The sequence below is a fragment of the Zootoca vivipara genome, chromosome 6 (assembly GCF_965207765.1).
Source record: "Zootoca vivipara chromosome 6, rZooViv2.hap1.1, whole genome shotgun sequence".
Lineage (NCBI taxonomy): Eukaryota > Metazoa > Chordata > Lepidosauria > Squamata > Lacertidae > Zootoca > Zootoca vivipara.
In genome coordinates, this window is record NC_142589.1 from 9,190,403 (window position 1) to 9,212,462 (window position 22,060).

Consider the following 22,060-nt stretch of genomic DNA (forward strand, 5'->3'; position numbering starts at 1 on the left):
GGACTGATGATAGCCATTGTTTGGGCTTTGGGGGGCTTTTAGCCATTTCTGCAGTCACACAATCAATCAAGCAGTAGCTGAACTGGGTTCCACACAGTCACAAAAACAAATGAACCGAAAAAGCCTCAAAAACAAAAAACGCAAAATAAACAGCAAAAACAAAAGCGCCAACCTTAATCCGTTCCGGAAGTCCGTTTGACTTCTGAAATATTCGAAAACCAAGCCGCAGCTTCTGATTGGTGCAGGCGCCCCAGAAAGAATAGCCGAATGCCGCATCGGACGTTCAGCTTCTGAAAAACATTCGAAAACCGGAACACTTGCTTCCAGGTTTTTGGCATTTGGGAACCAATGTGTTTGAGAACCAAGGTACCACTGTACAGTGAAGATTCCTGTGCAATATCAACAGGCAGAGAGTTCCAAAGCACCCTAAAATCTTGAGTTCTTACAAATGTTGCAGGTTCAATCACGGACAGCCACTCTAGGTAGGGCTGGGAGAGACTCCCTGCCTTAAACCCTGCAGACTGCAAGTCAGTGCGGACAATACTGAGCTAGATGGCTCACGAGTCAGACTCAGTATAAGGCAGTTTATTTTGCTCCGGTTTAAATTTGCCCTATGGGCTATGGTTTTCCCAGTAGTGATGTATGGAAGTGAGAGCTGGACCATAAAGAAGGCTGATCGCCGAAGAATGGATGCTTTTGAATTATGGTGCTGGAGGAGACTCTTGAGAGTCCCATGGACTGCAAGAAGATCAAACCTATCCATTCTTAAGGAAATCAGCCCTGAGTGCTCACTGGAAGGACAGATCATGAAGCTGAGGCTCCAATACTTTGGCCACCTCATGAGAAGAGAAGAATCCTTGGAAAAGACCCTGATGTTGGGAAAGATTGAGGGCACAAGGAGAAGGGGACGACAGAGGACGAGATGGCTGGACAGTGTTGTCGAAGCTACGAACATGAGTTTGACCAAACTGGGGAGGCAGTGGGATACAGGAGTGCCTGGCGTGCTCTAGTCCATGGGGTCACGAAGAGTCGGACACGACTAAACAACTAAACAACAACAACACAAATTTGCCCTTTATCAGAGCGGCAGGATCTTACTTTATTTTTAGTGGCGGAACCCCTACTTTACATGCAGAAGACCTGGTAAGAAGTTAAGTCTGTAATGATTCACCAGGCAAGAAATTTTGGATATACAGTAATATACAGTTGGCAGCATGGGATAAACTACAGAAGGACAATTTGAAATCTCCAGCGTGCTACACGCTGAAAGATAATTACACAAAGATGATGTGCCGTAAAAGGTAAAGGTAAAGGGACCCCTGACCATTAGGTCCAGTCACGGACGACTCTGGGGTTGCGACGCTCATCTCACTCTATAGGTCAAGGGAGCTGGCGTTTGTCCGCAGACAGCTTCCAGGTCATGTGGCCAGCATGACTAAGCCGCTTCTAGCAAACCAGAGCAGCACACGGAAACGCTGTTTACCTTCCCACCGGAGCGGTCCCTATTTATCTACTTGCACTTTGACGTGCTTTCAAACTGCTAGGTGGGCAGGAGCTGGGACTGAGCAACAGGAGCTCACTCTGTTGCAGGGATTCGAACTGCCGACCTTCTGATCAGCAAGCCCTAGGCTCTGTGGTTTAGACCACAGTTCCACCCGCGTCCCATTACCACCCAGTAGGTTAGCGAAAATGTATAGGACCATTTCGAATGTGTTTTGGAAATGTAAGGAAAAAGAGGGCACCTTTTATCATATGTGGTGGAATAATAATAATAATTTATTATTTATACCCCGCCCTTCTGGCCGGGTTCCCCCAGCCACTCTGGGTGGCTTCCAACAAAATATTAAAATACAGAAATTCATCAAACATCAAAAGCTTCCCTAAACAGGGCTGCCTTGAGATGCCTTCTAAAGGTCTGGTAATTGTAAAACGATAAAGGAATAGATAGTGAATTAAATAAAATGCTTAAAATAACATTTGTTAAAAGACCAGAAGCCTTTCTCTCAGGAATTCTACGGGCAGATATACCAAAAGATTTGAGAAGACGCTGCTTGTCCTGCGGTGGAAAAAGGAGAAGGTGGCGACAAAAGCGGGCTGGCAGATGAAAATATTAGAATATGCAGAGATGGTGAGACAGACAGGGAAAATCAGAAATCAGGAGGATCGAAACTTCAATAGGGAATGGGACAAATAGAAGCTGTTCTTAAAAGAACACTAATCACTTGAGCTCTTTTGGCAGGCTTTCAACAACTCCTGCAATGTTACAGAGACTTTGGTCGGAGCACTTTAACGTGGAGAAATTATGATATTCAGTTGCTTTAGATATATCAAGGACCCACGGAGGGGAAGATTCAAAAGAATCTTGTTTGAATTTGAAGTTTTATTGTGTCAAATGTGAGATTTATTTTGTAAAACCAATAAAAACCATTTTTTTAAAAAAAAATACATGCAGCTGACCCTGGGCCTTTCGAAGACACAGCACAGGGCACACTCCCATGAATGATTTAGGATAATAGAATTGTAGAGTTGGGAGGGACCCCCAAAGGACATCTAGTCCAACCCCCTGCAACGCAGGAATAAATTTTATGACTCAATGCCTTTAGCACCAGTATGCTCATTTCCCACCCGGGTTAGAAGAGTTTCCAAAGTGAGAGAGGGCGAGAATTATCTGCACATCATTTTCCACAGCCTGCAGCCAGCAGGCCATCAATTAAGGTCTTACATTCAGCCTTGGCCTTCACCTGGCTTTTATCAGCTGCTTGAGAACATGGCAGTGGGGTTGGTGCCGCCTTTTGCAAAAAATGTCTCTTTTTGAACAAGGGTTAATTGTTAACAGATTCCAGCTGCCCCAGACACCTGTTCTCCTTCTCAAGGGCCTTTCACCTTTGTGGAAAAATAATTTTTAATTTTTCCAGCTCTTACGACAGAAGGAGAAAGCGGATCTTGGATTCCCACGCTCCTGCCATTGGGGGCTTAATTTCAGCCCCAGAATGCCAAGGTTGTAGCGGAGCAGAAATCTTCTCACTTTTTCCCCTAAAATTGCATTGCCAAAATAAGATAGTCTCTCTCTTTTTTAAAACCAACCAGAAGCAACTCTTAAAAGTCTTGCTGGAAGAGGGAGGTTTCAGTACAAACGGGCTTGTCTAATTCCCAAATTACTGCTTTAAATGTCTTTATTACATATTTACAGTGCTTTTTTCTGGGGGTACTCAGGGGTGTGCATACCCCTAAACATTTTGTGAATCTTTGTACCTCGTTTTATGAACTTAATCCATTCCAGAAGTCCATTCTTAAACCAAATCCATTCTTAAACCGAGCCACGCTTTCCCTAATAAGCCTCCCGCTGCCAGTGCCCTTCCACCGTCCGAATTCCGTTCTTAGACCGAGGTAAAGTTCACAAAGCAGGACACTATTTTGCGGAGTTCGTAAACCGAATAGTTCGTAAACAGGGCCGTTCTTAAACCGAGGTACCACTGTACTTTTGTCCATTTGCTATATTTATTTTTCCCGTTTGAACTATAAATTGGTGTTATTCTTGAGTCAAACTGAGAGTACCCCTAAACACGTTTTTAAAGAAAAAAGCATTGCATATTTATCATGTCTATATCCCAGCTTCTATCGCCCAGGGAGCTCAAGACAGCAGACATAGTTCTCCTCCACCCAATTTGCCAGGTCACCCAGCGAGTTTCATGGCCAAGTAAGGATTTGAACCCTGGTCTCTCCTAGTCCAACCCTTACCACTACACCACACTGTCTCTCAATTTCTGTCAGGAAGAGATTCCAAGGAGTAGGGGGTCACCACACAAAAGGCCTGCTTCACTGCAGGGACGCTGACTAGATGGCCCTCGGGGTCCCTTCCAACTCTACAATTCTACGATTCCCAGCCCCAAGAGCGGGCAGATTTTTTCCCTTTCATTGCCTGGCACCTGCCCAGCTTCAGACTGACGTCTGACCAAATGGCCTTGGCTGCTGGGCAACAGGAGACTTCAACACCTGTGTGGGGCACCCGAACTTCCCGCTGCTGATAAGGAGGGGTATTAAAATTTTTGCCACAACTGTGAGCAACCCCCAGTCAAGATGCTCGTGCTGTTGATACCGGTTCTGTTGGTAGCTGGTGGTAAGAATCTATCTCTCTGCCTCTCTCCCTCTCTCCCTCTCTCTCTCTCTCTCTCTCTCTCTCTCTCTCTCTCTCTCTCTCTCTCTGTCTAACATAAACCAGCAAGAGGAGCTTTTTTTCTATAAAAAAATAAATGTTTAGGGGCACTCTCATTTTCCTACTCATATTGAAATACTGCCCCTCAATGAGGCCAAACTTTGATTCACAAATGTTTAGAGCTAGGCTGGGTCTGGCCAGCAGCCCATCTAGTCCAGCATCCTATTCTCACATTGGCCAACCAGATGCCACTCTTTTGCAAACCCACAAGTAGGATTGCTGGAGCACAAGAGCCACTCTCCCCCTCCTGCTGCAGTTTCCCGCAACCGGGATTCAGAAGCGTCGCTGCCTCCGTGACGGCGGAGCACGAATTTGTCAGATAAATCCACGAATTTGCCTTACAAAGCCATCTAGGTTAGTGACCATTGCTGCCTCCTGTGGCAGGGAGTTCCATAGGTTAACTATGTGGTGTGCAAAGGAATTTCTTTTATCTCTCCTGAATTGTCCAACATTCAGCATGTATGGAAACAACTTCTTGCCGTCGGTCTTAATCTCTCTCTCTTCCTCTCGTCCTGCTCATGCAATGTGTGAGAGCGAACCATTTGCCCCACCCTGCCTCTAATCGTGCAAGAGGGACTCATTCTCTCGCCAACACTTCCCAAACCAAAACAGGGACAGCCTTTGCAGCATCCTGTTTTCAAAACACGAACGCCCATAATTGCCCTACGCCTGACTCCACATGGCCACGACTTAGCCCAAGATACTTTGCAGCTTGATGCAAAGGACAAGATGCCCTAGGCTACCTTCCTGCCAGCTGGCTGGACCGACAGCCTAGAATCACAGAGTCGTAGAATGTGTAGAGTGGGAAGGGACCCTGTGGGTCATCTAGTCCAACCCCCTGCAACGCAGGAATACGCAGCTGTCCCATACGGGGATCGAACCTGAAACCTTGGCAAAGACCGGAAGCCTTTCTCTTAGGCATCATTGATGCAGATATTCCGAAGGAACTGAGAAAGGTATTCATGTACGCAACTAAGGTGCTACTGGAAGGATTTTTTTTATTTTATTTTTGTTTGTATATTATTAGCTGTGACGGCTGCATTGCAGGGGGTTGGACAAGATGACAGTTGGGGTCCCTTCCAATCCTACAGTTCTATGATTGCCTTCCTTCCTTCCTTCCTTCCTTCCTTCCTTCCTTCCTTCCTTCCTTCCTTCCTTCCTTCCTTCCCCCCACAACTCTCAGCCACCACTGACTTCTCCCCACAGCCTCCAGTTGCGGAACACCTGTCTACACCCCCAATGCCAGGGTGGTGAATGGTGAAGATGCTATCCCTTACAGCTGGCCTTGGCAGGTAAGGAAGCTGCTTCTCCTTCTATTATCTTGTGCCACATTTAGGTCCGTTTTTTAAAATAAAAATAAAAAAAACCAGCAGCAACAACAACACCAACAACAACACGACTTATATACCACTTAATTAGAGGAATATCGTCAAACCTTTTGCATCCAATAGCATAAAAAAAAACTCACTGGCTCCAATCCAATGCTCATCCTACTCAAGAGTATACCCATTGGAAGTAATAGCCTGCGGGGTCATGGCCAAGGCCAAGGCCGATTCTCCAAATGTCCCTATTTTCCAGGGACAGCTCCAGATTTACAGAAGCTGTCCCGGTTTCTAATTTGATCCCAGAATGTCCCACTTTTCCTTAGGACGTCTCCATTTTCATCGGTGAAATGTTGGGGGGTATGCAAAAGGGGTGCCATCTAGTCCAGCGCCCTGTTCCCACAGCAGCCGACTGCCTGTTCTGGGAAGCCCACACAAGCAGGACGTTACTGCAACAGGGGCTCTCTTTAATAAGAGCTCAGTTGGGATAGAACTCAAATTTAGAGATGTTAGAAGAATTCTAAGGCCCCAAATATAAAATAAACACCCATAAGGCAAACAGGTACATACTGTAAGTATATAAACCACATGTCTGAAATAGTACAGGAGTGCAATCCTGAAGCCTTTTTGACTCTCCCAAATTGACCCTAATATATTTCTCTGCTAGAGGGAGGAAATGGGGAAAGCTTTCTCATTGTCTTTTTGCTTGCAAATCCTGTCTTAAGGGTGTGTTTGTATATGAATAGGGTGAGCCTGTGACCTGGATTCAGGAACTAAAAGTATTAACCATCACAAAAAAATGGCCAGGATGCCCGGGTAATGCAACCAGTGACCATTATCGGGTATCCTGGCAAACAGTATTTCTGCTGTAGACCGCCTCCTTCTGTGATGTATGTATGATGTTTTAGGGGGGTGGGTCTTGAGTGACAGGGTGGGCAATTTCAAAAGTCTATATAGGGGCTTGCGCACCATTGTTCAGGGTCCCTTCTGCCTCCTGCGTGTGGTGAGTGGGGACCCTGTTGCAACAGTTGAATAAAGAGCAGGCTTACTAGCTGCTTTGCTTCTCAATATTCTCTGGTTGGCCTCTGTTATTTTCTCCTACCAATAGTGAACATACACCAGGACTCTATATGGGCTCTTGGGTACCCCATCAGGGAAAAGGAGCAGGGTTTTCTTCTTCTTATAACAGAACAAAAATAAAACAAAAGCTAAACAGAAAATGGGGGTGGGTGCAAGTACCTTAGAACAAGGGACAGCGCAGATCTGCAGGACAAAAAGGCAGAGAGGCAAAATGGATATGGTGGGACTTTAATCCATCACAAGGCAGTTGTTTGCTTCCTGCACAGCATCTTTTGTTTTGTTATTTTCTCCTACCGATAGGGAACCCACTTAAGGACTCTATACGGGCTCTTGGATACCCCATAAGGGAAAAGCAGCATTTTTTTCTTATAACAGTAAGAAAGGTTGCCCCCCCTGCAACCTGATCGCTGTCACTGTATATTCTGATCCCCTTCACAGATCTGTGTTTATGATGGTGTCTCAATCTCTTCCCCGCCGCCTCTCTTGCCTCCCCACAGATCTCTCTCCAGTACGAGAAGGATGGCGAATTCCGTCACACCTGCGGGGGCACCCTCATTGCCCCCAACTGGGTCATGACTGCCGCCCACTGCATCTCGTAAGCTCTCTCGCGGGCGGTAAGGGGTGGGCACTGGTGTGTGTGTGTGTGTGTGTGTGTGTGTGTGTGTGTGTGTGTGTGTGTTAGTTTACAGGCAGAAGGAGCTGGTTGCCTTTCAGACAGGTGAGCCGGTCCATCTTGTATTCTATCGGTTTCCATCAGGGATGCAGGTGACATGGGATGGCCATGCCTCGCAATGCCTTGTTCAGTCCCCACCTGAAGTCCTATGTCCAGTTCTGGGTGCCCCACAGTTTAGGGAGGGCATGGAGAAGCTGGAAGGTGTGCAGGGAAGAGCGACCAGGATGATGGAGGGTCTGGAAACCAAGAAGGGTCTGGAGTTGGGTATGTTTTAGACTGGGTAAGAGGAGACGGATATGAGAGCCACTTTCAAATACAGTGGTACCTCTGGTTACGAACTTAATTCGTTTCGGAGGTCCGTCTTAACCTGAAACCGTTCTTAACCTGAGGTACCACTTTAGCTAATGGGGCGGCTTGGGGCCTCCCGCTGCTGCCGCCGCGCAATTTCAGTTCTCATCCTGAGGTAAAGTTCTTAACCCGAGGTACTACTTCTGGGTAAGCAGAGTCTGTAACCCGAAGTGTTTGTAACCCGAGTTACCACTGTATCTGAAGGGTTGCCACATGGAAAACAGAGCAAGCTTGTGTCTCGCTGCTCCGGAGGATAGGACCCGAACCAATGGATTCAGATTGCAAGAAAGGAATTTCCGACTAAATCTTAGGAAGACCTTTCTGATGGGGAGAGCTGTTCGACAGCGGAACAGTCTCCCTCAAGAGGTGGTGGCCTCTCCTTCACTAACTGCAAGCAGTTTGGATGGCTGTCTGCTAGCTATGTTCCCTGCATTGCGGAGATGGTGGTGTTTGGTCCAGACGATGGTTCTCGGGATCCCTTCCAACCCTACAAATTTACAAGTCTATGATGGCTGGCCTCTTCTCTGTGTTTCTCCTACACTCTTACAGCAAATCCCGGACGTATCAAGTTGTGGTAGGTGAATATGACATGGATGCGGAAGAAGGCACCGAGCAGCGCATTCCTGTGAACTCTGGTGACATCTTTGTGCACCCCAAATGGTTCTCCATCTGTGCCGCCTGCGGGTAAGCGAGCTGTGGCCCTTTATAATATAATAATAATAATAATTTTATTATTTATACCCTGCCCATCTGGCTGGGCTTCCCCAGCCAGGCTGGGCGGCTCCCGACAGAACACTAAAAACAGAATAAAACTTCAAACATTAAAAACTGGCTCCATCTTAGGGGTGGAGGCAGTCTGGTCCATTCCTCTTTAGCCAGGCTTATGGCTTTAAATAATCTACGGCCTGAGAAGCTGGGAGGGAGAGGACTGTTATTATGATGACTATTTTATTATTAGGCTATCTGTCCATATGCTTTTTATTATGGCTTTATTATGTTTTTATCACTGCTTTTTTTACAATATGTTTTTGATATACACCGCCCTGGGATCTTCTGATAAATGACACTATATAAATTGAATTAATGATGATGGTGATGATTGTTTTTTTTTAACTGTTTAGGGAAAAAATCTGCTTAAAAAAAATCAAACGGTGCATGAATTTAATAAAATAAATAAATAAACCCACCTACAATCCGGCACCAGCATTCTGGGCCAGCTGAAGCTTCAGGGGCAGACCCTTGGGACTGGTGGGTTAGAAGCCAGGGAGCCGACCAGCAGATGGCGCCAGAGTCAATGACAAGCAGAGCCAACTCAGTTATATTTTTCTCCCTATCCTCCTCCCTCCTCCTCCTCCTCCTCCTCCTCCTTTCGGAGTATACAGTGGTACCTTGCTTCTCAAACGTCTTGGTACTCAAATGTCTTGGTTCTCAAATGCTTTGTTCCCAAACACCAAAACCCCAGAAATAAGTGTTCGGGTTTTCGAATGTTTTTCGGAAGCCGAACGTCCAATGCGGCTGTCGACTCTTGTTTCCGGGGTGCCTGCAACAAACAGAAGCTGTACTTTGGTTTTCAAACATTTCGGAAGTCAAACGGACTTCTGGAACGAATTAAGTTTGGCGCTTTTGTTTTTGCTATTTCTTTTGCGTTTTTGTTTTTGAGGCTTTTTCGGTTCATTTGTTTTTGCGACTGTGTGGCACCCAGTTCAGCTACAGATTGATTGATTGATTGATTGTGTGATTGAATGGATAAACGCCCCCCATCCAAACAATGACTATCATCAGTCCAGGTAAGAAAAAAATAAGAATTTTAATTTTCATCATCTACAATACTGTCTTATTCATTTTATAGTACAGCACATTGATTGTTGCTTTCATTTTATGTATGAATGGCCTCGTTAGATAGTAAAATTCATGTTAAATGGCTGTTTTGGGGGTTGTTTTTTTAAAAATCTTTAACGGATTAATCGGTTTTGCATTACTTTCTATGGCAGGCTTCCTCACACTCGGCCCTCCAGATGTTTTTGGCCTACAACTCCCATGATTCCTAGCTAGCAAGACCAGTGGTCAGGGATGATGGGAATTGTAGTCTCAAAACATCTGGAGGGCCGAGTTTGAGGAAGCCTGTTCTATGGGAAAGCGTGCCTTGGTTCTGGAACGCTTTGGTTTGGGACGGACTTCCAGAATGGATTAACTTTGAGAACCACTGTACTAAGGAGGTGGAGGAGAGGCAGGGGCATTCCTTGACTCAGATGTCAGAAGTCAGGGCAGTGGGTTTGGAGGAACTGAAACTGGTGGGGGGGGCAGAACCACATTTGCCCGTATGGACCGGCCTGGGCTGCACTACCCAGAGAGCACCCTCTTGACACACACACACTTTCTCTCTCCTGCTTGCCTCCGTCCACTCTGTCCAGCAACGACATCGCCCTGATGAAGCTGTCCCGCGCCGCCGAGCTGAGCAACACGGTGCAGCTGGGGTGCCTCCCCCCCGCAGGGGAAGTGTTGCCTAATGATTACCCCTGTTACATCAGCGGCTGGGGACGGCTGTACAGTAAGTAGTTCCGCCCTTATCTGAAGAGGGCCTGGGTGGCCATCTGATGGGGATTCTTGAGCTGTGATTTCTGCATCGCAAGAGGGTTGGAATAGATGACCCTTGGTGGTCCCTTCCAACAATTCTAGGGTGCACGTATATAAACAAGCTCCGTGTCCCTCGGGGAGGCCGGTGGCGCTCCTATCTTTTTGCGCAGAGTGCAACGGGATTTTGGTTTAGGGGGACACGCTCAAGGGCGGAGAACCTGTCTTTCTTTCTTTTTCTTTTTTGGTAATAGTGGGCTTTGTGTTTTTATTTTTTTTATAACAATTTATTAATTTTCCAAAAAAAACATAAAAGAATAAAAGATAACAATATTTTTTTATATATTAAAAAACAGGTTTAATAACATCATAAGTAAATTTTACTTGACTTCCCTCTCCTCCTACTTTTGGTTTCATTGTTTAGTACCGGTACTTTTTATTTTATTTTTAAAAATCATTGATTTTTATCCACCCTGACCCCTGACCAACTGTACTGTACCTTCCTTCTCAGCAAATGGCCCTCTTCCATCCAAACTCCAGCAGGCCATTCTCCCAGTGGTGGACAACGAACACTGCAACCAGAAGGACTGGTGGGGAGGCGTCATCCGACAAAACATGATCTGCGCCGGAGGGGACATCCGCGCCGGCTGCAACGTATGTCCGGGGAGGAAATGGGAATTTGGCCCTTGGAAAGTGGAGAAACAAGACTCTTGAGAAGGTGCCTTCAGCGCTAGCGGATGTGCTGTGGCATCCAGCCCTCCAGATGTGGCTGTCGAGAGCCTGTGTAGCATAGTGGTTGGAGCATCGGACTGAGACCTGGGAGAGACCCGGGTTCAAATCCTCCCCCACCCCATCTAGCCAGGAAGCTCTCACTGGGTGACTTTGGGAGCCAGCCACTCCCTCTCAGCCTCACGGGTCAAGAGGACAAGACAGGGAGGAAGAGAAGACTGGAAGTGGAGGAGCTAAATTGCAGCTAGGAAGCCAACCTTGTGCGCAATACTCTGTTCTTGAGGTTAAAACACTTGTCAAAATATTCAAAAGAAGGTAAAAAACAAATGGTAAAGTTTGTTAAGGAGCGCCAAGCGTTGTTAGAAGACTCCGACCCCACCCCATTCCCCTCACAGAGCTACAATTCCCAGAGAAGTTTAACAATCAGTCATTCTTCCTGGGAAACTCTGGGAACTGTATATCTGGGGATGGGACTTCAGTTCAGGGTCAGCGCTTTCATCGTACAGCTTATTTCCAATCACAGAGTTGCAGAGGTACCCCAACGGTCATCTAGCCCACCCCCGATTTTTTGCTGCCTTTTCCAGGGTGACTCCGGCGGCCCCCTCAACTGCAAGGCTGCTGACGGGAGATGGGAGGTCCATGGCATCGCCAGCTTTGTTTCCGCCTTGGGGTGCAACGCCCTGAAGAAACCCACCGTCTTCACCCGCGTCTCCGATTTCGAGACCTGGATCCAGGAAGTAAGCGGTTGCGAAGGAGACCCACCCAGTGGCTCCCACGCTTGGAAGCGTATTTCAGCATGGCGGGGTGACAATCGAAAATAATTTGGGAGAACCCCCTTTCCAAAGCTTTCTTTTCCTCCCAAACCCCTGGATGTGAAATCAGAACAGCATCTGCACAGAAGTACCGTATTTTTCGCTCCATAAGACACACTCTTTCCCTCTTAAAAAGTAAGGGAGATGTCTGTGCGTCTTATAAAGCGAAGGCACTGGACAGCAGCGGCATCCCTCGAGGGCTTTAAAGTGAGCCGCGAAGGAGGGCTCCACTTCCCTACTTCGCGGCTCACTTTAAAGCAGCAAAGCCATAGCTGCCAAGTACCCCGTTTTCCCCGGGAAACCCCCGTTTTTACTTACCTTTTCCCAGTGGTCCCTCCGTATCACTTCATCTCCCTTTTTTCTCCGTTATTTTCTCCTGCCGGCGGCCATTATTTTCCTTTCTGATTTGCCCTTCTATGGGCACCAAAAATGGCCGCCGGCGGCTTCAAAAGTCGCATCTACGCATGTCCGGAAGTGCATGGACGCTACTTCCGGTGTCGGCGGCGGCCATTTTTGGTGCCCATAGATGGGCAGAGCGACACCGGACGTTGCGTCGACGCACTTCCTGGCATGCGTAGAAGCGACTTTCGAAGCCGGCGGCGGCCATCTTTGGTGCCCATAGAAGGGCAAAGCAACACTGGAAGTTACGTCGACGCAACTTCCGGTGTCACACGGCTGCCGGTCCCGGATTCTGCAGTCCGGGACTTGGAAGGTAAGGCAAAGCTGGGCAGGAGCTACTTACACGGGTGTAAAGCAAGCATAGCGGGAGCCGTGTAATCCCAGAATATTTTTTTTCTTGTTTTCCTCCTCTAAAAACTAGGTGCGTCTTATGGTCAGGTGCGTCTTATAGAGCAAGGATTATCCAAGCAGGGCCTTCTTTGGGGCCAAGGTCTTCCTAGAATAGAATTGTAGGGATGGGAGGGACTGCAAGAATAGGAACATGTATGAAGCTGCCCTATACGGAGTCAGACCAATGGTCCATTCAGCTCAGTATTGTCTGCACTGACCTGCAGGTTCAGGCAGGAAATTCTTCCCAGCTGTACCTGGAGCCTTCTGCATGCCAAGCAGCTGCTCTGCTGCTGAGCTAAGGCTCTTCCATTCAAATGTTTATTTGGGAGTAAGAGCTGGGAGGTTACTGCCCCAGGAAGCCCCTAACCATTGCAAGTGATGGTTGAATCATTATTCTTACTAAAATAGTTTTTATTCAAATCTCCAAGTGTCCCTATTTTCCAGGGGCAGTCCCGGATTTACAGAAGCCGTCCCGGTTTTTTATTTGATCCCGGAATGTCTCGCTTTCCCTCAGGGAACCCATATTTTCATCTGTGAAATGTTGGAGGGTATGGCGTTATCCGACCCCTGAGCTGTCTGAAGGCAGAGTCCGATATAGGGGCGTTTAAAAATGTTTAACATTTTGTTATGTTTTTATATACAGTGGTACCTCGGTTCTCGATTGTAGTCCGTTCCGGAAGACCATTCGTCTTCCGAAACGTTCGAAAACCGAGGCGCAAAGGGCTGGCTGCAACTTCAGTTGCAAAAAATTGAAAAATGCACAGTGGAAGCCATTCAACTTCTGAGCTGCGCTTGAAAACGGAAGCAATTACTTCCGGGTTTTCAGTGTTTGGAAACCAAAACGTTTGGCTTTCGAGATGCTCGAAAACTGAGATGGACAGAGTATAAATATTATTATTATTTAAAAGGACACCCCTATTTTCATCAGAGAAATGTTGGAGGGTATGTTATCAGGGATGAGATCATCTCTGCTCTCAGGCTCACAGTCCAAATGAAACCACACAAAAGGAAAAGGGATGAGGAGGGATGAGGAGGGGAGAGCAAGCCCAGGCACTTGTTCTTAGTGATGGAGGTGTGTCACATGGCCTCCATTTCCCTTCTGCCCTTGGACTAGAAGGAACCTTGCTGCAGGCCTGTGTTAAGGGCCCTTCCAGCAAGCTGCATACATAACCCATGACAATAAACTGGTTTGGTTTCAAGCAAGGGTTCAACAGACCCTACACTTAGCAATGGCCTTAGCAGCATACCTGCCAAGTTGCTGTCAGAGAAATAAGGGACCAGGCCGGAAATAGCAGACCGGAAGTAGCGCTGCCGCCATTTTGGAACTGGGTGGAGCATGCTCAGAAGTGACTTTTGATGCTGTTTTGCCCAGTTCCAAAATGGCCACCGTGCCAGAAGTCGCACTGCAGCCATTTTGGAACTGGGCAGAGCAGCATCAAAAGTCGCTTCTGAGCATGCTCCGCCCAGTTCCAAAATGGCCGCCGCGCCAGAATAAACCGGGGGAAAACAAAAAAAACCCCGTTTTTTCAGCTAGGAACATAGACTTGGCAGCTATGCTTAGCAGCTGAACGGGCCAATTCAGAGGAAGTCAGCCCTTCAGATCCCTTGCTCCCGGGCCGATTACCCAACTCCACGGAGGGGCTTTACAGAACACTTGTCCTTTGACAAGCTGCGCCATTGAATTCCCCCTAGCCTGTAATTTGATGCTATCATTTATACCTGGCCTCTCATTCTAGATCAGGAGTTACTGTATATCTAAAATACTCTTCCTTTTTTTTCTTCCAGACCATCACTAACCATTCATGATGACCTGACCTGCCTTTTGTGGGACCCCTCTTAGTCCCAGAATAAAAAAACAGCTGAGAGATATCTCACTGGTGGTTTCGTTTGCTTATTTTGGCGTCTTCTGTCAAATGCAAAACACACAACTCAAACTTCCCATGGGGTCACTGTTTTCGCCAAAATTCTGACGTCGTCCGATTCACTCGAAAACGGCCCCAAACGCCTGCAAACTGCAACGTTTGGTGGTGCGAACAACGCATTTCACGGTAGGCAAAAACCCGGACCTTGGTGCCATTACCTGATAGCCCTGTTAGAAAAACTAACCGATAAACTGAAACTGACATGGGGACAAATAGAAGAAGATACCTTCACCTTGGTTTGGTTCCCCTTTATCACATACAGTGGTACCTTGGTTCTCAAACACCAAAAAGCCAGAAGTAAGTGTTCTGGTTTTCGAATATTTTTCGGAAGCCGAACATCCAACGCGGTTGTTGGCTATTGCTTCTAGGGCGCCTGCAGCATTCAGAAGCTGCGCCTTGGTTTTTGAACATTTCAGAAGTCAAATGGACTTCCGGAACGGATTAAGTTTGGCGCTTTTGTTTTTGCTGTTTATTTTACATTTTTGCTTTTGAGGCTTTTTCGGTTCATTTGTTTCTGTGACAGTGTGGAACCCAGTTCAGCTACTGATTGATTGATTGTGTGACTGCAGAAATGAATACAAGCCCCCCCCCCCCATCCAAACAATGACTATCCTCAGTGCAGATAGAAAGAAAAAATAACTTCAATTTTTATCATCTACAATACTGCCTTATTCATTTTATAGTACAGCACATTGGTTATTGCTTTCATTTTATGTATGAATGGTCTCGTTAGATAGTAAAATTCATGTTAAATGGCTGTTTTGGGGGGTTGTTTTTAAAAGTCTGGAATGGATTAATCCGTTTTTGCATTACTTTCTATGGGAAAGCGTACCTTGGTTTGGGAACGCTTTGGTTTTGAAACAGACTTCCGGAACGGATTTAGTTTGAGAACCAAGGTACCACTCTACACAGTCGAACAAGACAACAAGCACCCGCCAACAGCATACGAATCCATCTGGCTAACCTGATTCAAAAATACACACACACACACACACATCCCACTCGCCATTCCTCCCTCCCCTCTACCCCCCCTTTCCCACTTTTTTCCTAATTGTTTAAACTACGGTACTACATGAACCAAGAACTTCTACATTGACCACTAGGGATGTGGGTGGCGCTGTGGTCTAAACCACTGAGTCTCTTGGGCTTGCTGATCGGAAGGTTGGCGTTCGAATCCCTGCGACGGGGTGATCTCCCCTCGCTCTGTCCCAGCTCCTGCCAACCTAGCAGTTCAAAAGCACGCCAGTGCAAGTAGATAAATAGGTACGGCTGTGGCAGGAAGGTCAATGGCATTTCCGTGCGCTCTGGCACTCATCACGGTCCTCCGTGTGCCAGTAGCGGTTTAGTCCTGCTGGCCACATGAGCCGGAAAGCTGTTTGTGGACAAACGCCGGCTCCCTCGGCTGAAAGCAAGATTAGCGGTGCAACTTCTTAGTTGCCTTTGACTGGACTTAACCGTCCAGGAGTCCGTTACCTTGTTTTAGCTTTTACATTGACCACTATTAGTGAAACATATGTTGTAGATTTTTTCCCCACACGACTTATGCTATTTTTGTGATATGTAAATGACATGAGAAAACCTGGCACACTCATTTGTATCACATTATTCTTGTTTATAAAACCCAATAAAAAAGAAGAAAGGAAAAAGAATAAGCGGAAAAGTCCCCAGGTCCAAAGTGCCAACAAGGCTTCTCACCAGCAGGTGGCAGCAGAGCTAGGGCGACCAAAGTCTTTACCCCTTGAAAACTTAGAAGGGTTTCATCGTAGAACCTTGGGCTAAGCCGGGATATTCCTTTATGGAAAGGAGAGAGTCACAGAGTCCAACCCCACAGCCGTGGCCGCGGCCCAACATCCCTCACACTCTCTGGTCCTGGGACTGTGACCCTACGCATGCCCTGATTGCAGCAACAGCACTTTGCACATGCTCTGGGGAACTCTTTTTCCCATAGCTGAAACTTGGTGGCAGAAATGTGTCCGGGCGAGGCCCTGGCGTGCTAGGGGTGTACCTGAAGCAGGGCTGGAGGACTTTTGGGGACCGGGTGTCCAAAAGGGGTGCCTTCTCCTCCTCCTGACCACTATAGATTACAATGGTGCTCAGAGGGGGTTAGACAAATCCCTGAAGAGATAGGTCTATCTGTGGCTAATAAATAAGGATGGTGCCTATGTAGAACCTCCAGGGTCAGAGGCAATCTACCTCTGAGCACTCGGATTCTGGGAAAGGAACAACAGGGGAGGGCTGTGCGCCTGTGGGGCTTCTCTCTTAGATTCTCATTGGGTACTGGAAGCCAAGAATTGGAAGGGACCCGCGGGATCATCCAGACTGACCCAAAGTGGTCATCTGCCAGGGATGCTTTAGTTGTGATTCCTGCACTGCAGGGGGTTGGACCAGATGACCCTTGGGTGTCCCTTTCAACTCTACAGTTTTATAAACCCCCCAATAAACCTCCCAGTCAATATATACACCTCCTCGTGTTCTCTCTCTCTCTCTCTCTCTCTCTCTCTCATAAACTTCTGCCCGCTGCAATCTATTTATTTCCCAGATAGATTGCTAATGACCTGGACAGATAAGAGCAATTGCAGGGCACTTAATCGGCGCTTATCCTGCAGAAAGATTTCTGTTGGATTCTGCTGGTACTTCCTGGCAGGAGGGGAGCCTTTGGGTGCCTCTGTTAAGAGCCAGCTGGATCAGGCCCATGGCCCATCTAGTCCAGCACCCTGTTCTCTCAATGGCCAATCAGATGCCTCTATTGTGAAGCCCGTGAGCAGGATCCAAGCACGAGAGCTCTCTCCCCTCCTGCGGTTTCCAGCAACTGGGATTCAGACGCATCGCTGCCTCCGATGGTGGAGGGCAAAGCACAGCCTTATCCCCCATGAATTTATCCAATCCCCTTTTAAAGCCGTCCCAGTTGGTGGCCCTCGTTGCCTCCAGTGGGGGGGAGTTCCATAGTTTAACATGGCAGGCACGTGGAAAAGGACTTTCTTTAATCCTTCATGAATCTTCCAGCACTCGGGGTTCATTGGGTGTCCACGAGTCCGTGTGTTGCACAAGTTACAGTACTAGGATAAAAATAGATGGCTCCCCTTACAGACCCTGCAACCCACACCGTCACTGAAGTGTTGATTCTCAGTTTCCTCACTTTTCTATTTTCACTTGAGGCTGATCACTTCGCAAGATGGCGCAATCGGGGGCATATCACGGGATGGGCCGATGCCATGTATAAATATAAATAAATAAAATTTTATTTATACCCCGCCCTTCCCGGGCTCAGAGCAGCTAACAATATAAAACATTGATTAAAAACGACTTTAAAAATAGCTTAAAAACAGCATAAAGCACAACATAAGTATAGCATCGCCAGGGCTAACTGGCCAAGTTAGTCCTGCTAAGGCCAGCAAGGAGACCAGGGAAGAATTTGAATGTGGAGACCCAGAAGGGTTTCTTCATAAAAAAGGGAAGGGGAAAAGGTGTTGTGTAGTGGGTGATTTCAGCTCAGTGCAAATAAGAACAGGAGGCGAGGATCTGGTACAACATCTCTTTACTTCAAAGAACAAGTAAGAGCCAGAACACAGGGAATGGGGAAAACTGGGGCTTATATAGTAACAGAACACAACAAAAGGAATGAAGGATCAGGCTAAATTGAAGGCCAGGCAGAATAACTCTGTCTTACAGGCCCTGCGGAAGGAGATCAAGTCCTGCAGGGCCCTAGTTTCACGGGACAGAGCATTCCACCAGGTGGGTGCCATCACTGAAAAGGCCCTGGCACTCGTGGAGGATAATCTGGCTTCTTTAGGGCCCGGGACCCTTAAGATGCTATTTTTCGTGGACCTTAAGGGTCCTCTTTGGGACATACCAGGAGAGGCGGTCCCGTAAGAAGCGCTGTCTGTCTATCATCTACAGTGGTACCTCGGTTTCTGAACACAATTGGTTCCGGAAGTCTGTTCGTAAACTGAAGCGTTCATAAACTGAAGCGAGCTTTCCCATTGAAAGTAATGGAAAGTAGATTAATTTGTTCCAGACGGTCCACGGAGTACTTAAATTGAAGTGTTCATAAACTGATGTGAACTTTCCCATTGAAAGTAATGGAAAGTGGATTAATTCGTTCCAGACGGGTCCGTGGAGTACTCAACCTGAAGCGTACTTAACCTGAAGCATGGGTGTAATTGGTTCCGGAAGTCTGTTCATAAACTGAAGCATTCATAAACTGAAGCAAACTTTCCCATTGAAAGTAATGGAAAGTGAATTAATCCATTCCAGATGGGTCCGCGGCTTTCGTAAACCAAAATTCGTAAACCGAGGTGTTCATAAACCGAGGTTCCACTGTATCTATCTATCTATCTATCTATCTATCTATCTATCTATCTATCTATCTATCTATCATCTATCTATCTATCTTCTATCTGAAATTGTATGACATCGATGCTCAGAAGCAGATACAAGCACAACTACAGTGGTACCTTGGTTCTCAAACTTAATCCGTTCCGCAAGTCCGTTCCAAAACCAAAGCGTTCCAAAACCAAGGCACACTTTCCCATAGAAAGTAATGCAAAAGGGATTCATCCGTTCCAGACTTTTAAAAGCAACCCCTCAAACAGCCATTTAAGATGAATTTTACTCTCTAACGAGACCGTCGGTCCACAAAACGGAAGCAATAAACAATGTACTGCAGTCACACAATCGATTGATCGATCAGTAGCTGAACTGGGTTCCACACAGTCACAAAAACAAAACAAAAAAGAGCTGCAAAAATGCAAAATAAACAGCAAAAACAGACAGACCTCAGTGTAACCCTCAAATCGGAAGTGTGGCACTCAAATCGGAAGCGTAACACACAAAACGGAGCACGTTCCACTTCTGAAAAAAGTTCGCAAACCGGAACACTTACTTCCGGGTTTGCAGTGCTTGGGTTCCAAGTTGAGTACCAAGGCATTTGAGAACCAAGTTACCACCGTATCCGGACAGCTAACGTAAGGAGGAACCAAGAGGCTGACCTACAGGGACCTTTAGGGGCCATCCAGCAAGGCATTCAGTATAGACCTTGCTCCAGTTTGTTTGTTTTTCGAATGGTTAGATCCGTTCCAGGCCGAAAGAGGAACAATCTCTGCCTTCCCTCTTTCACATGAGTCTTTATGACGACCTCGGCCTCATGCCTCTGACCTGACTCATCCTGACCCTTGCTTTTGTTCTTTATTGAAGCAGCAGCGTGATTTTATTGCAAATTTGATCTCTGGGTGTGTGTGGAAGCCTCTTTGGCCCCAAACGACAACACCCTAGTCCTCAGGAGGCATTGGAAAACACCCTTACCAGGTGACAGGTTCAAAGCTAAGGAGGCGGGCAAGACTGGGTGGTTCCCCAGACCAGATGGCTCTTGATGGGGTTACGCTTCCTCTGAAGGAGCAGGTTCGTAGCTTGGGGGTCCTCCTGGATCCATTGCTGTCGCTCGAGGCTCAGGTGACCTCAGGGGCCTGGAGTGCCTTCCATCAGCTTCGGCTGGTAGCCCAGCTACGCACCTATCTGGACAGGGATAGCCTAACTACTGTTGCCTATGCTCAAGGTTAGAGTACTGCAATGCGTTATAGGTAGGTAGGGATGCCTCTGAATACGGTTCGGAAACTTCAGCTGGTGCAGGATTCAGCGGCCAGGTTGCTCACCGGAGCAAGACGTTTTGAGCACATCACACCGATCCTGGTCCGACTGCACTGGCAACCAATGAGTTTCCGGGGCCCAATTCAAAGTGCTGGTTCTGACCCACAAAGCGTTAAATGGCTCAGGGCCGCAATACCTCAAGGATCGCCTCTTCCCATATGAACCTCCCCAGACCCTGAGATCATCTTCTGAGGCCCTCCTTCCTGTGCCTCCTCCTCGAGAGGTCTGGAGGGTGGCAACACAAGAACGGGGCCTTCTCTGCAGTGGCTCCCCCGTCTGTGGAATGCTCTCCCCAGGGAAGTTTGCCTGGCGCCTTCATTACACACCTTTAGGCGCCAGGCAAAAACGTTCCTTTTTAATCAGGTCTTTGGTTGATCCAATTTACATCCTATGCTCTTTTAAAATGTGGCTCATTTCGAGGTGTATGTGTGTGTTATTGGATTGTTGTTTTTATTCTGATTATATGTGCTGTGATCTTTCTATGAACCGCCCTGAGACTTCCGGGTATAGGGTAGTATAGGAACTCAATCCATCCACCCATCAAATAACTGTGTTGCTTAATTCACCCCCAACCCTTCAGGATCTGCGGCTTCCTGCTTATTCCCCTTGGACCATCTGCCTGTGCTCCTGATCCCTGCGCTACCTTGCTGCTCACAGCTAAGCTGGAGGATACTGCAGGATGGAACTGAAAATATTTAAATCCATAAAGGCAAGGGGGCATAGCTCAGTGGTAGAACACCTGCTTTTTTTTTTTAAAAAAAATAATTTTTATTAATTTTATATAATAACACAAAAAGACAAAACATAAAAGAACATTTCTATCCACCTTCCCTCCCTCCCCCCAGAAGTCCCCTTCTGCCACAAGTGGATCCTGCAGGTGTTGAGAGTCAAAGGTAGTCCATTTTGAAACTGGGTTTGTCCTCACCCCCCTCTCCTTAGCTCCTGGACCCCCCCCCCTGCCACCAGGAGGCCCCGAGACAAAAGGAGAGATTGGGATAAGGAACCCCCCAACTATTTATATATAATCCTCCAGCATAATAGACAAACAAACAAACAATTAAGAATATCAATTTCTTACTTTGTTAAACATTGTATTTGTGACTTCCTCAGATCCCTTCTTCCTGATTTTCATAGTTCCTTAATATAATTATGGCGGGTTTCTTTTCTTAATTCCGATTCTTATTCTTTAAAATCAACATTATTTCCCTCCTTCTTCATGCCGCCTCCCCACAAGTCCCCTCCTGCCATAAGAGGCACCATCCAAGGGAGGTCTATTTTGTAGTTGGGTTTCCTTCCACCCCTCCCTCCACCCCAGAGCCCCCCCTGCGGTGGTAGAACACCTGCTTGGCATGCAGAAGGTCCCAGGTTCAAAACCAATGATCTCCAGGTAGGGCTGAGAGAGACTCCCTGGTTGAAACCTTGGGAGAGCTGCTGCCAGTTAGTGTAGTAGGCAATGCTGGCTTGGGGGATACTCCTTGCCTGAAACCCTGCAGCCAGCCACTGTAGACCAGGGGTCGGCAAATTATTATTTTTTAGCCGCGGGGAAGTTCACTGTCTCTCAGACCTTGTGGCAGGTCGGAGAAGCGGCACCGGGGGGGGGGGCTGTAAGAAGAGGAGAGGGGGGCAAGTAGTCCTCCTCCCCGCCCCCGCCCCCAGTCCCAGCCGCTGCACTTACCTTCCCAGGGGCTGTTGCCGCCACTAGCACTGCTGCTGCTGCTTCTCGTGGGCAGGCAGAGGGAGCTCATCCACTCTGCTCTCTGGCCCACAGGAGCACCAGGGTGGCGGAGGGAAGATGAGCAGCACGAAAGGGTTGGCTCCAGAGAAGGGCTGCTTAAAATGGCGCTCAGCCAGCTCCCTTCCTCCTCTAGGCAGGGCAGGGAGAAGCCAGGAGGAGGGAGGGAGGAGGCGGCGCAGTGTGTGTGAGGGAGAGGGGGGGAATGAAATTGAATGGCGCGGGG

At 47.4% G+C, this 22,060-nt stretch overlaps 1 protein-coding gene across 1 annotated transcript; it reads left to right on the forward strand.

The window, feature by feature from the left end:
* The first annotated feature begins 3,992 nt into the window (after positions 1 to 3,992).
* LOC118087068 (proproteinase E) lies at positions 3,993 to 14,406 on the forward strand. The gene is made up of 8 exons (XM_035119367.3): positions 3,993 to 4,117; positions 5,420 to 5,505; positions 7,113 to 7,210; positions 8,186 to 8,320; positions 10,048 to 10,184; positions 10,719 to 10,861; positions 11,521 to 11,673; positions 14,323 to 14,406. Exons 1-8 carry the CDS (start codon positions 4,078 to 4,080, stop codon positions 14,341 to 14,343), a joined length of 813 nt encoding a protein of 270 aa, XP_034975258.3. The 5' UTR covers positions 3,993 to 4,077; the 3' UTR covers positions 14,344 to 14,406.
* The last annotated feature ends 7,654 nt before the right edge of the window (positions 14,407 to 22,060 follow it).

Bases quoted from the DNA above. Each gene is read 5' to 3' on its own strand.
- LOC118087068 (XM_035119367.3), top strand. From the start codon at position 4,078: ATGCTCGTGCTGTTGATACCGGTTCTGTTGGTAGCTGGTG. The intron at 5,506-7,112 runs GTAAGGAAGCTG...GCCTCCCCACAG, and splicing joins CTTACAGCTGGCCTTGGCAG to ATCTCTCTCCAGTACGAGAA. The intron at 10,185-10,718 runs GTAAGTAGTTCC...CTTCCTTCTCAG, and splicing joins CGGCTGGGGACGGCTGTACA to CAAATGGCCCTCTTCCATCC.